Here is a 15,765-nt window from a genome sequence, read left to right on the forward strand (position 1 = left end):
TTGTCTCTAAGCATTTTTAAGGCAAGGTTCTCTTTCGCATTTAAATTCTGTCTGATCTGATCAAATTCTTGTATTAGAGTGCTAATTTCGTTATTCACCACTGTAAAGAATGCATCTATGTGGTGTCCTTTTGATGGGGCTGGGTAAAATTTAGACTGATCTTTAAAGGACGTATGTCTTATAGCAGGTATAGGGTTCTGACTCGGTGGGATAGCTAGTGCATTCGGAATTGATCATATAGCGAGAGGAGCAGACTCCAAATCGCTCTTTAGAAAATGCCTTTTCAATGGAGGTCTTTGAACAATTGGAATGAATTAGGTCCACAAGTCCGTGAGAAAGTCAAACCCCTACTCAGCACTCTGACTTGATCTTGGGTCAGAATGCTAGTAGAGAGATTGAAAATACCATTCTCTACTGGGGAGACCCTTCTTGATGACTCTCTTTTCTTTTGGATGTTGGCACCACCTCTGGTTCCTCGCCTGACAGAGATCTTTTTCTTTGTCTGGCTGGGGGAAGATCTAATACAGTTTCTTTTGTCTTCATTTCTCTCCCTGATGGGGGTGCCAATCTCGTTTTCACCATCTCTAAAAAAGATGGGGATGAGTGACTAGGGGAACGTGAATATACATTGCGTTTAAATATAACTTTGGGTGAATGTGTATAGGATTCTGTCCTTACTGGGATATAGTCTTTATTATTTTTATGTTGTTGTTGATAGGGGTTAGACTTAAAATTGGGTTTAAAATCTCTAATATAGTTTTTACCTCTGTAGTTGGGGTTACGGACATGATTATCATATTGGTAGTGGGAATATTCACCCTTTGTACTATTCCCACCACCATTAGCATGAAAATTTCCACGTGACTGATCATTAGATCTATAAATCTGATCATGAGGATCTCTGTCTAGAGCGAGAGGAGTTGGACTTATCCCTTGTGTTGGGAACATAGGTTTGACCAACAACTCTCCCTCTCTCTTCTTTTTTGGCCCAATCTCTTTGCCTGTTGAGACTTTTCTCTATTTTATGTGATTCATTAGTGTTTTTATCACGATTGTTATAAATAGTAAATTATATATTTAAGTGTTACTGTTGTTCTAATTATGTCATTTATTTTTCATTGCAGAAAATTATTTATTTATTGATTAAAGATGTGTATTTTATATCATGTATTCTATTCCGATCCAGTGTCACGTCCCCAACACTGAGCAGATACATTTGATTGGTTCCAGGTCTCAATTGGATGACCAATAACGGACGCTGTATGTATATTTAGTGCTCGGGGTTCGTGACATTGAATTTATCCCTGAAGGAGAAGCATTTATACCTTTGAAACGCGTTGGATTAATTATTGTTTATTTTATGGTACCTTTTTAATATTATTACTATTACATTGCCAGTACTGCTTGCTCAATAGCATCTGAACGTGCTCGGGTGCGCTCCGTGTGGTATTACACGCTCTACGGGTGACGTCACTATAGTGCGCGACCACCAAGGCGGAACACCACTGCTGTATGTCGGTAAGTTAGACTGCGGTGGGAACATACCTCCGCACACCAGCGTTACCAGCTATAAGAACTTTTCTACCTACAACGAGCACACGGTGTACAACGAGCACACGATGTACAACACAGGACAGACTTTCCAAGTGGTTTATTGTTCCTGACTCTTTGGACGTATTGGATGCTGACCACAGGTCGTCGTCACCGTGAGAGACACAGATGACACCTGATTAACAGCAGGAGATGATCCATTGGTGCTACACCTCCCAGACCACTAACCCTGATGATTGCTGTGTGGTAAATTCGTGTAATATTACACGTAAATGCGATTACTGTTTATCTCTGATGTACGCAGAATACTCACCTTTTTATTACTAATACATTGACTTTGATATACTTCACCATTTGCGTTTTGCGCTTTTTTCTTGTTTTTTTATCTTTTAGTTCGTGGGAGTGCCGAGCCACTCTTTTCTTATAGTAGCATATGCCGACACCAACGGTTTTGTATGGTTTATATGTTTTTGTCACTTTCACAGTAGGGCTGTGCCTTATATAGCATCACATTTAGTTTAACGTAGCAATAATATATAAGGATCAATTTATATGGTTCACCGTTAGACATTGTCTTTAACACGGTTAAGTTGTTTTTTGGGTTGCGCACTTTATTGTTATATTCAGTACCGCAAGATTGGCGTGAAGCAGATGTTGTGCCTATATTTAAAAAGGGAGCTAGATCACACCCGGGGAATTACAGACCTGTAAGCCTGACTTCAATAGTAGGGAAACTACTTGAAGGTTTAATACGGGATAATATTCAGAAATACCTAATGGAAAACAAAATTATTAGTAATAGTCAGCATGGATTTATGAAGGCTAGATCTTGCCAAACTAACCTTATTTGTTTCTTTGAGGAGATAAGTAGGAATTTAGACCAGGGTAATGCAGTTGATGTGGTCTACTTAGATTTTGCAAAGGCTTTTGAAACGGTTTCACACAAGAGGTTGGTGTACAAAATAAAGAAAATTGGACTCAGTAAAAATATGCACCTTGATTGAAAACTGGTTAAAGGACAGACAACAGAGGGTTGTCATAAATGGAACTTTTTCAGGTTGGGCTAAAGTCGTGAGTGGAGTACCTCAAGGATCGGTACTGGGACCCCTGCTTTTTAACTTGTTTATTAATGACCTTGAGGTTGGGATCGAGAGCAAAGTCTCCATCTTTGCTGATGATACTAAATTGTGTAAGGTAATAGAATCAAAGCAGGATGTAATTTCTCTTCAGAAGGACTTGGAGAGACTGGAAACGTGGGCAGGTAAATGGCAAATGAGGTTTAATACAGATAAATGTAAGGTTATGCATTTGGGATGCAAGAATAAAAAGGCGACTTACAAATTAAATGGAGATATATTGGGGGAATCCTTGATGGAGAAGGATTTAGGAGTGCTTGTAGACAGCAGGCTTAGCAATAGTGCCCAATGTCATGCAGTAGCTGCAAAGGCAAACAAGATCTTATCTTGCATCAAACGGGCAATGGATGGAAGGGAAGTAAACATAATTATGCCCCTTTACAAAGCATTAGTAAGACCACACCTTGAATATGGAGTACAATTTTGGGCACCAATCCTAAGAAAAGACATTATGGAACTAGAGAGAGTGCAGAGAAGAGCCACCAAATTAATAAAGGGGATGGACATTCTAACTTATGAAGAGAGGCTAGCTAAATTAGATTTATTTACATTAGAAAAGAGGCGTCTAAGAGGGGATATGATAACTATATACAAATATATTCAGGGACAATACAAGGAGCTTTCAAAAGAACTATTCATCCCACGGGCAGTACAAAGGACTCGGGCCATCCTTTAAGGTTGGAGGAAAGGAAATTTCACCAGCAACAAAGGAAAGAGTTCTTTACAGTAAGGGCAGTTAAAATGTGGAATTCATTACCCATGGAGACTGTGTTGGCAGATACAATAGATTTGTTCAAAAAAAGGTTGGACATCTTTTTAAATGGAAAAGGTATACAGGGATTTATCAAATAAGTATACATGGGAAGGATGTTGATCCAGGGATTAATCCGATTGCCAATTCTTGGAGTCAGGAAGGAATTAATTTTTCCCCTTAATGGGGTTTTTTGTTTGCCTTCCTCTGGATCAATAAGTATAGATATAGAATAAAGTACCTGTTGTCTAAATTTAGCATAGGTTGAACTTGATGGACGTCCGTCTTTTTTCAACCTCATCTACTATGTAACTATGTAACCGAGACAGACAGACCGAGAGACAGACCGAGAGACAGACCGAGAGACAGACCGAGAGACAGACCGAGAGACAGACCGAGAGACAGACCGAGAGACAGACCGAGAGACAGACCGAGAGACAGACCGAGAGACAGACCGAGAGACAGACCGAGAGACAGACCGAGAGACAGACCGAGAGACAGACCGAGAGACACAGACAGACAGACAGACAGACAGACAGAGAGGATGGGGGAGAGAGAGATAAGGGATGGGGGAGTGAGAGAGAAGGGATGGGGGAGAGAGATAAGGGATTGCGGAGAGAGGGATGGGGAGAGAGAAAAGAGATGGGGGAAAGAGAAAAGAGATGGGGGAGAGAGAAAAGAGATGATGGTGCAAAGCGACAAATTAGGGCTGAGATGTAAGGAGGGGCAGAAGAGAGTAAAGCTTTAAAAGTGAGGAGAATTGAGTGTGAGATTTGATCGGAAGCCAGGAGAGTGATTTCAGCAGGGGAGACACAGACAGATTTAGGAAAGAGTAGTGATTCTGGCAGCAGCGTTTAGGATAGATTGTAGGGGAGACAGGTGAGAGGCAGGAAGGCCGGACAGCAGGAGGTTACAGTAATCGAGACGGGAGAGAGAGAATGAGGGCCCGAGTCAAAGTTTAAGCAGTCAAGTAACAGAGGAAAGGGCGTATCTTTGTTATATTGCAGAGGAAAAAGCAACAGATTTTAGATACGTTTTGGATGTGAGGGGCGAATGTGAGAGAGGAGTCAAGTGTGATCCCTAGGCAGCGTGCTTGGGCTACTGGGTGAATGATCGTATTTCCAATAGCAATGTGGAAGGAGGTAGTAGGGCCAGGTTTGGGAAGAAGTATAAGGAGCTCTGTTTTTGCCGTGTTAAGTTTAAGTCGGTGGATGGCCATCCGGGATGATATCCCAGAGAGACATTCAGAAACTTTGGTCTGTACAGCAGGTGTAAGGTCAGGGGTTGAAAGGTAAATTTGTGTGTCGTCAGCATAGAGATGATATTTAAACCCAAGAGATGTGATTAGATCACCTAGAGAAAGTGTGTACAGAGAAAAGAGAAGAGGTCCCAGGACAGAGCCCTCGGGTACCCCCACAGAGAGATCGCTAGAGGAGGACGTGTTAGCAGAAGAGATACTGAAAGTACGATGGGAGAGGTAAGAGGAGATCCAGGATAGAGCTTTGTTCTGAATACCAAGAGTATGGAGAATGTGAAGAAGAGGGTGGTCCACGGTGTCAAATGTTTGGCAGCATGGAAGTCCTTAGTTTTAAGAGTGAGGGCTGTTTTAGTCGAGTGAGCAGTGCGGAAGCCAGATTGGAGAGTGTCTAGAAGAGAATAGGTGTTGAGAAAATGTAGCAATCAAGAGAATACAAGACGTTCAAGACGTTTGGAGGCAAAAGGCAGGAAGGGATACAGGTCGATTAGAAAGACGGGTAGGGTCAAGCTTGCTGTTTTTGACTAATGGTATAACTGTTGCATGTTTGAAGGAGGAGTGAGAGGTACTAGAGTAGATGGAAGAGTTAAAAATCTGTGAGAGACAGCGGAAAAAGAGTCAAGGAAGGCAGGAGGAGAGTTAGGAAGCGGTGTGGGATGGGAGGAGGCAACAGATGAGGAAAGAGTATTGCAGTTGCTAGTTTAGAACTATACAAATTTCAGTCACAACAAATAAAATAGATTGCTTTGTACCAGCAGGCAACAGCCAATGGTTAGCTGCCACAAGATCCTCATTCTCCTCCTCCAGCTTTTCTGCACTGGGACCCTCTTCATTCAGCTGAAATATATGTACCAACACATTGCACTTGCGGAGATCAATAGGCTGCAATACACAAATGTAAATGAACGCACCGATTAGTATTTGTTTTTGAAAAATAGTATATTACAAGATAATTGGCATTAACATACATTAAAAACATCAGCACACCAGGCATGAAAGTAAATATATGGGGAATAGAATTCCATCATATGGCCGTTTTTCTGTAAAGTGAGAATAGCTCCGATCTGGCACTATCATACGGAAACACCTATGGACGTCAACGGGGCATTTCATGCGATAGCTTCCGTGCTATTCGCTCTTTACAGAAAAAGGCCCAACTGTTACCTTACAATCTTTGCAATATTAGGAAATACATGAGTAGTATGTATATTGCAGAAAGGTGCTGAGATGTTACAATACTATGAATGCCGAGATTCACTAACTTCCAATATGGGATATCAATGCCGTAAACCCGCGAGAACAAATAACGAAGGATTGTAGTGGGATAACCTGTATTGGAAGTTAGTGATTGTCCCCCTAAAAGCCTAATTAAAAAGGTTGCACCTGTCAATATTTTACTTTGAGAGTAGCTTGACACCAACTTTTATGATTACACTAAGAAAAAGCATTGCTGAATACTGAAGAAAATGTGGGATTATTTATATAAATATACCCAGTAGTGTGCTTTTTTGACCCAATGAATCAACAAAAAGCTTTTGCTTGAATACTTCACCAGTTTTTATAAGTAAATTATGGGCACATTTGCAAAGCAGAGGGACAAGTTCACAAATCTCTCCAGACAAGCAGTGCATTCAATTCACAGCACTGAGCAGAGCACAAAATATTGTGAAAGGCAGTTAGTGATTAGATCGAAGATGCAAACAAACACAGAGAAATTTAAAGCCTTTAAGAAAGGGAAGAGAATTTTCCATCTAATAAGTAACTCAATGTGAATTCAGTAGAGATTAATAATAGTATACAAATGCCCCGAAGGGCAAAAAAGTGAAACCTCGCTTCTAACACAGGACGGGGAGGGTGTCTAGATAATTAAAAATCCCTGAACACTAGCGCAAATGGTGGTGCTCACTGGGGAAGGCGAAATATGAGAAGGTGAGACAGCAAAGTATCCCCTTTGGGTAGTGGCACACACCTAACAAATTAAAACTCGATTTTATTAACGTAATTAAAATAAAGTGTACGGCATATGGAACAAAACAAAACAAACACGTGAACATATAATAAAAATCAGAGTGTGATTACACAAGGGTGACTGATGATATTGCAAAAACACATAGAGTGTATATAATTAAACTCTTCTACCACAACAGAATTCGTGTATGTGTGTTTATTTCTATCACAGTTGTCCTGTTAAATGAACAGAGAAAGAATTCCCTGAATATCTTGAGACCCTATTATTGGTTGGGTTTCTCATGAAAATTGCATATTTCCCATAGTTTCTAAGTCTGCAAAATCTTAGGAAATTAACCAACTGTCTAGGTTGAAAAGGTCTATATGACAACAACCTAAACCTTAAGTGGGTGGGTATAATAACCCCTCCACCACTGGGCATTGATTACTTTAATGCCTAGTTAGGTAATACTGGAGACTGCATACCAGAGGAAAGTGGCCTCTGTGGTGCTATAATACACTGATACAGTGATCAGCTATAATGAAGCTGATAGCAGAGTGCAGAGAAGATCTATCTAGGGGTGCAATGTATACACAGTCTGAGCGTTCTTGCTGTCCACGGCTACAGTCTCCGAAACGCTCAGACTAACAGGACTCCCGTGCCACTCCGAATCAGCCGACATCGCATACTTGCTGACGTCACACGTACCCGACGTACGTTTCACCAATAGGCTTCATCGGGGGCGGTTTGCTATAGAAACCCCATAGTTATTATACCTCCTCTGATTGAGGGAAAAACGGAAAGCTAGGCTCCTGATTGGCCAAGAAGACGTGTCAATCATGACGTCACGTCGCGTCATACAAGTCCGGCCTCTTGCCTCCCATGCGTGCAATCTCATTGGTTCCCAACGCAACCAATAGGAGAGGGGGCGGATATACTTTTGTGCATGGTACATCATGCCAAACTCTTGTAGGAGGGACAGAGCTTGTATTCCCTCCCCCTTATAGCTGATTCGTTGTGGTAAGGAATTGTAAACACAAAGTTTACTCCGATTGAATTTGGCTGTAAATGAGCTGTCAGCATGAGTATTTGAGCATGGTAATACCGCTATAGCTGGTGCATTAGGGTATGCTGATAGAGCTGTAACAAGTATATGGCCATTTAGCCATAAATAAACTATCAGCATACAGCATGCTAGTGGTACTATAGCTGATGTAGCTAGATATATTAATGCAGTTATAGCAGGTATGTAGCCATTAGCCATGGATGAACTGTCAGAAAAGGCATGCTGATGCTACTATAGTTGGTACAAAAAGGTATAGTAGTACAGCTATAACAGGTATACAGAGGAACAGATACATGGTAGAGGTATACGTTACTAATTACTGTATCTACCAAGCAGATGGTTGATTCTATTAATGAACCTAATCCCTTCTATATGAAGGGGAGAGGTAGTTGCTCTGCAAATTATATTGAATCCTCCACTGATGATAGTTATCAACCCCTCTTGGACAGGGGGGGTGGATAAGAGGAAACAAAAAATGTACCAGGTAAGTATATAAAAATGCGGCTTTAGAACAAAAAGAGGAAGGAATTTTGAGTGGATACAATAGTACATATATCTTGTTACAGGATGCAGTCAGGAGATACGGTCAATTAATGAATGGGGAAAAAAGGAAACCCTCGTTTAAGCCTGTTGGGGTAAGTGTTGACAAAGTATATATCCACTTAGATTCTTTGCGTAACAACAAATTGCCCCAATCCCCACCACGGCTAATATTGGGGAGATAACCTATTCCCTGAAAATGGAGAACATTGGGATTACCCTCATGTTCATTCCGAACATGTCTTGAGACCGGTGTATCCGTCTCGTTTCTTATATTCCCAATGTGTTCTAGAATTCTTCTACGGAATTCTCTGCCGGTTTTTCCGACATATTGTATGCCGCATGTGCAGGTGATCAAATATACCACTTTCGTGGTTTTTCCGTTAATGAAGTGGCGGATTGGGTACTCTTTCCCTTTATTCATGAAGGTTTTACCAGGTTTAATGAAATTACATCCTTTGCATTCCCCGCATTTATACGTGCCCATGGTTTTGGATGGTAGCCATGTGGGTAACAGCTGCCTATTAGGTCTTTTATAATGGCTGCGGACCAGAGTGTCTTTTAAGTTTTTAGAGCGTCTGCTCACCATGTCAGGTCTATTATTAAGGATTTCCCTTAAGTCCTTATCTTGTAACAAAAAAAATCTTTGAAAGACACTGGCATATCCTGTTACAAGATAAGGACTTAAGGGAAATCCCCAATATTAGCCGTGGTGGGGATTGGGACAATTTGTTGTTACGCAAAGAATCTAAGTGGATATATACTTTGTCAACACTTACCCCAGCAGGCTTAAACGAGGGTTTCCTTTTTTCCCCATTTATTAATTGACCGTATCTCCTGACTGCATCCTGTATCAAGATATATGTACTATTGAATCCACTCAAAATTCCTTCCTCTTTTTGTTCTAAAGCCGCATTTTTATATACTTACCTGGTACATTTTTTGTTTCCTCTTATCCACCCCCCCTGTCCAAGAGGGGTTGATAACCATCATCAGTGGAGGATTCAATATAATTTGCAGAGAAACTACCTCTCCCCTTCATATAGAAGGGATTAGGTTCATTAATAGAATCAACCATCTGCTTGGTAGATACAGTAATTAGTAACGTATACCTCTACCGTGTATCTGTACCTCTGTATACCTGTTATAGCTGTACTACTATACCTATTTGTACCAACTATAGTAGCATCAGCATGCCTTTTCTGACAGTTCATCCATGGCTAATGGCTACATACCTGCTATAACTGCATTAATATATCTAGCTACATCAGCTATAGTACCACTAGCATGCTGTATGCCGACAGTTTATTTATGGCTAAATGGCCATATACTTGTTACAGCTCTATCAGCATACCCTTCTGCACCAGCTATAGCGGTATTACAATGCTCAAATACTGATGCTGACAGCTCATTTACAGCCAAATTCAATCGGATTAAACTTTGTGTTTACAATTCCTTACCACAGCGAATCAGCTATAAGGGGGAGGGAATACAAGCTCTGTCCCTCCTACAAGAGTTTGGCATGATGTACCATGCACAAAAGTATATCCGCCCCCTCTCCTATTGGTTGCGTTGGGAACCAATGAGATCGCACACATGGGAGGCAAGAGGCGGGACTTGTATGACGCGACGTCATGATTGACACGTCTTCTCGGCCAATCAGGAGCCTAGCTTTCCGTTTTTCCCTCAATCAGAGGAGGTATAAGAACTATGGGGTTTCAATAGCAAACCGCCCCCGATGACGCCTATTGGTGAAACGTACGTCGGGTACGTGTGACGTCAGCAAGTATGCGATGTCGGCTGATTCGGAGTGGCACGGGAGTCCTGTTAGTCTGAGCATTTCGGAGACTGTAGCCGTGGACAGCAAGAACGCTCAGACTGTGTATACATTGCACCCCTAGATAGATCTTCTCTGCACTCTGCTATCAGCTTCATTATAGCTGATCACTGTATCAGTGTATTATAGCACCACAGAGGCCACTTTCCTCTGGTATGCAGTCTCCAGTATTACCTAACTAGGCATTAAAGTAATCAATGCCCAGTGGTGGAGGGGTTATTATACCCACCCACTTAAGGTTTAGGTTGTTGTCATATAGACCTTTTCAACCTAGACAGTTGGTTAATTACCTAAGATTTTGCAGACTTAGAAACTATGGGAAATATGCAATTTTCATGAGAAACCCAACCAATAATAGGGTCTCAAGATATTCAGGGAATTCTTTCTCTGTTCATTTAACAGGAAAACTGTGATAGAAATAAACACACATACACGAATTCTGTTGTGGTAGAAGAGTTTAATTATATACTCTCCAAGTGTTTTTGCAATATCATCAGTCACCCTTGTGTAATCACACTCCGATTTTTATTATATGTTCACGTGTTTGTTTTGTTTGTTCCATATCCCATACACTTTATTTTAATTATGTTAATAAAATAGAGTTTTAATTTGTTAGGTGTGTGCCACTACCCAAAGGGGATACTTTCCTGTCTCACCTTCTCAGAGATTAATAATAGGAAGAAACATTTTACCAATGTGATTAATTTTCTTTAAAAGGTTTAATCAACCTTAAAGGGAAAATGTTACTTCCTTGGGCCTGATTCAATATGTTCTGAAATGCTCGATTGCAACGAATCGTCAGAAAACTGCAATTGTGTTGAATGGCAGGTTCCAATCAATTGCAGTTTGATCAGTAATTTCAGAACATAATGAATTAGGCCATTTGTGTCCAATAAATTATCAAAAAAACATTATTTTAAACAAGAGCACTTTCTTGCTTGGTGAATATGGGCACTTACCAAAACTGAACCATGGATAACTTTTCTCAGACAAAAGTTATTTGACCTGCTTTATGGGTAAATTAAATGTATCCTAGTTACAGTAAGCGCATATAATTTATTATGTTATTTACAGGTTCTCAAGTGCACTTATCTAATGAAACTAGCCCTGTGTTTCAACTATATACTCTCCTGGATACAAAGTGGATAGCGATCCACAAGTCAGTGCATCAGAGTGAATTCACAGGGAACTGAGATCATGCATCTGGAAGCAGCGAAGTCAGAAACAAAAATGGAAGTGAACGGAGAACAGCAGCAGGAAAAAGCAGCCAGACCGAACAAAAATGAATTAAAAAGATAACTTTATTCGACCATATCCAACTGCAGAGGCAAGAAAAAAACCTTGGACGCGTTTCACATCCCACACAGGCGCTTTGTCTTATTGCTATATGTTTGTTTTTGCATAAAAACCATAATAAATAAGTAGCATTTCTTACCTGTCTATTTTTGAGTTTTAGCTCTGTATCAACAATGGCAATAGAAACCACGTTTTTCATTAAAAAGTTGTCATCAAATTCTGTCCAGGTGTAATCTCCAAATACCATGCAGTGTCTGTTTAATAGCTGCATGACATGAACCCTTATATCGTCACTCTTTACGCCACTAAAATATAAAAATAAAGTTAACATTGCCGTTTACTGTTGCATAAAACAGTAATGTCTATTTTAAAAAAAAGTTCTTTAAGAAATACGAAAAAACGCACATCATACTTATATTTGATCATGTAACATTGTTCTGGTGCACTTCAGCACCAGAACAAAATGTACAGTCATAAGATTGCACATCAATAATTTGGTAATGGCGTTTTCATTATCAAACAGAAATGTTTGTTATGAGTACATAAGTACCCACAGGGTTTCATAAACCGATATCGAAAAACTTTACTCACCTGCACCGGTCCACCGCCGGAGGACACTCCTCCAGTACGGAGGCCAGCACAAGAACCAGTATCTGCTGAAGAATTTACTTTAAAAAAAGTTGTTGATCACAACTCTGCTTACAGAAGTTACGCCCCACAATGCCTTGCATAGCACTATACAAGACATTATGGTGCTGCGAATTCAGGAACGATAGCTGTGTTTTGCAGGAGGCGCAACCTTTTAGCTCCACAAGCCACTTCCAGTTTTTACCTCGTCCTGGGTGAGAGGGTTTTCCGACCCGTTCATAAAAAGTGCAAACCCCATTACTGAGCACATATCATGGCAAAGGTAAGGCTCGTCCATGCTGACGGCGCGTGTGTGATGGAGCGCTGCGACAATCTGGCCCTCGCTTGCGGCAGGGGCGATTCCTGGCCTGTAAAAAATGTGCTGTTGCGCGCGCTGGGGCGTGTCCATGACGTAACGGAGCTGGTTCGCCCTCAATGCGCGAAACGCTCACGTGACTGCCATCGCGCAGCAAATACAAAATAATATTTCTCCTCAAGCAGCTCTCCATGGAACACGTACGCGCGCACTATAGATGATCACATTGACATAATGTGATTCATCGCGCGCGCACATTGTGGAAGCGGCCTAGGCTTTTAAACGGGAACCAAACAAATTGGTATTCTTAAATTGTAGAACATATATAAAAAAAAAAATTCAAAAACCATGATCCAGTGCTCAAAAGAACCTTCAGTATGATAAAAATGTAGCAACGATTATTGGTATCAATGTCTCTTATGATATCAGCGGGGATACTGTAATACCTTATACCAGCGAGGCGCAAACTGAGGGGCGCAAGATTGTTTAGGGGGGACGCAGGTGGCTGGCGGAGATTTTGCCAGGAACAGAGAGAAATGCAGTCTCTAGCTGCAATTTCTCTTTCGGCCATTAGGTGGCGCGGTGTTACACAGCTCCTGCAGCACCTCCTTGAAGCATCAGCGTGGTGAGTGGGATATGGGGGAGAGTGTGACAGACTGTGACATGGGGAGGAGGTGAGAGTGTGACATGGGGAGGGGGGGGTGACAGTGTGACAGTGTGACATGGGGAGGGGGTGAGTTGGGGGGAGAGACTGTGGGGGTGAGAGAGTGTGTGGGGGTGAGAGTGTGGGGGTGAGAGAGTGTGTGGGGGTGAGAGTGTGACATGGGGAGGGGGATGAGAGTGTGAGATGGGGAGAGGGGGTGAGAGTGTGAGTGTGACATGGGGAGGGTGGTGAAAGAGCTACATGGGGAGGGGGTTGAAAGCGAGACATGGGGAGAAGGGGTGAAAGATACATGGGGATCAGAGACAATGGAGGGAAGGATAGAGAGTCGTGGGAGGGAGCCACTGGCGGGCGGGAGAAAGACACAATGGCTGGGAGAGTGCGAGAGACACTGAGGAAGGGAGAGACAATGGCTGGAGGGAGTGTGAGAGACACTGTGGGGAGGGAGAGAGTGACAGACACTGGAGGAGGGACAGAGGGAGACACTGGGGGGAGTGAGAGAGACACTAGGGGGAGGGAGAAAGAGACACTGGGGGGAGGGAAAGAGACACTGGAGGGGGAGTGAGAAATACTGGGAGAGGGAAAGACTGGGAGAGGAGTGTGAGACTGTGGAAGAGGGGAGAGGTCCTAATGTGGCGGGAAGAGAGAGATTAATAATACAGCATAAATGGGGACACTATTAGACAAATATCATAATATTTATTTTTAAGTGATGTAATTTGTGTTATAAATACTTTTTTTGTAGACGCGTGGCGGGGGCGTCACAAAGCTGGTTCGCCCTCAATGGCTGAACCAGCTCACGTGCGTTGGCGTCATGTGATTTTGATTACATCAGACAGGGGGGGCCCCAAGAAATTTCATGGATGAAAAAGAGGGCTCGGCATAAAAAGTTTGCTCACCTTGGATAATGATGATGATATACCAGTAGTAATAACCATGTAACCATGTATTATTTGTCATACTAACTATGTCCAGGACATACTTGAAAACGAGAGGTAACTCTCAATGTATTACTTCCTGGTAAAATATTTGATCAATAAATAAAATAAATAATGTCGGGGTGAACGTGAGGTGCCTGAAGCCACACTGGAACGCGACTCAATGCGCACTATTTACCCGACAGTTAGAACTTAAATGAACACAATATCCAACTGGCTTGCAGCAAAGCACTATAGTGTTGATAGTGTTAAAACTAACGGTACCACTGGACGAACTCCCGCAGTGCGTGCTCCCAGGCGCTGGCGATTGACACTTGAAGGAGATCCACAAAGGAAAAAATGCCGGAGCACAGCTAATTCAAAGGAGGGAACGTAGTGACCAAAGTATTTATTGAATGGTAAAAACATAAAAAGAATAGTAATGACGCTGACACCAACGCGTTTCACACACAAAGTGCTTTATCAAAGAGTGATAGGCAAGCATAGTGTGTGTCAAGATATAGAACCTCCCTTCAGGATCAATCTGTTAAGAACCAATCCTTGCTTGTAATTAATCAATGACCAGATGATCATATGCACATGCAGGAGGATACTTCTCAAGACACTAGCTGTGAAAGAACATTGTACAATCAACACACATATGTATATGTAATTATGATGTCATATGAAACACATTCAAACTAATATTAAAAATGTAGTTAATTAACCCAAAATCATAACATTTCTGAATATATAGACATAAATAACAAAAATGATACTATACAAAAACACATACAAATTGCTCAAACTAATTCTGTAAAGAAATCAATTAAACAAAAACAATCATATGAACAATATAGGAAAAAAAGAATGGTGTACTGCACCGACACACTTTATTCGAGCAAATACCCAGTATGTACCTGGCAGATACCTGGAATGCGCCGCTCCTCACCTCTGACAAGCCCCGTTGCATTTGCCTTCCCAGCCTGGGTTCATGCCTGGCTGACGGGCGGCTAATCTGTTAAATAATGATTAGGATTTAATAGGCTGCAATGCTTCGCGTGTCTACCAGATGGCATAAATTCATGAATTGTAATGCAGTATATATATATATATATATATATACTGTGCAGTATTGCAGCCAGCGGGAATAAAATGCTTGAATCCCTGCCTGGAAAATACCTCAATGCACTCGGGCAGAAAACAGTCACAAACCTCAATACACCCGGGTATACCCGAATTCGTGGGACTAGCCGAGCTCGAATAAAGTGTGTCGCCAGTGTATATAGCGCTAAAAGTCTGTAAGGCTAGGCTGCCAAGTGAAACTAACCCAAAACACAGTTAGTACAAAGCAAAAAACAATAATACAAACCGGCGCCTACAGAGTCCCATATAGGAAAAAAGTTCAGTCCAATGGTAAAGAAGTGTCCAGAAATGTCCAATCTTCCACTTCACGCTCCACAGCAAGATGTTACAAGAAGCATGTGATGCAAAGAGAGAGAATCCCCTGAGGAAGTGCGCAAGCGCACGAAACGCATTGGGCAGTTTGTGAGAGTTTATTTGGACTAAGGCAGAGTACCCATAGGAGTGATCGAGGTACAGCAGTAGGAGAAGGGGGTTTTGGCATTTTGACCCGCCCCCGGTGACGTATTTCCGGCCACGGAGTGGCAGACAGCGTTTGGAGAGCCTGAGACCCACCCCCAGTGACGCACATCCGGTTGCGGAGCTAGGGACAGTGTTTGGAGCAACTCCTGGACGCCACGCATCCATCAGACGCCGCGGCCGTGCATCACTCACCATACACCCCTGTCTGTATTAAACGAACGTCCTGTAAGTAGGATTCCGGTTTTACCACCGGATCTGT

General features: G+C 41.9%; 1 protein-coding gene across 2 annotated transcripts in view; it reads right to left on the reverse strand.

The window, feature by feature from the left end:
* Positions 1–15,765, reverse strand: part of TRIP13 (thyroid hormone receptor interactor 13) — a 237,077-nt gene that overhangs the window by 180,268 nt on the left and 41,044 nt on the right. For both annotated transcript variants that reach the window (XM_075586372.1, XM_075586373.1), the window contains 2 exons: positions 11,520–11,685; positions 5,446–5,575 (listed from right to left, as the gene is read on the reverse strand). In XM_075586372.1, coding sequence (XP_075442487.1) covers positions 5,446–5,575; positions 11,520–11,685 — 296 coding nt within the window. The remainder of the gene's footprint in view (positions 1–5,445; positions 5,576–11,519; positions 11,686–15,765) is intronic.

The sequence above is a fragment of the Ascaphus truei genome, chromosome 2, assembly GCF_040206685.1.
Source record: "Ascaphus truei isolate aAscTru1 chromosome 2, aAscTru1.hap1, whole genome shotgun sequence".
In the NCBI taxonomy this organism is placed as follows: domain Eukaryota; kingdom Metazoa; phylum Chordata; class Amphibia; order Anura; family Ascaphidae; genus Ascaphus; species Ascaphus truei.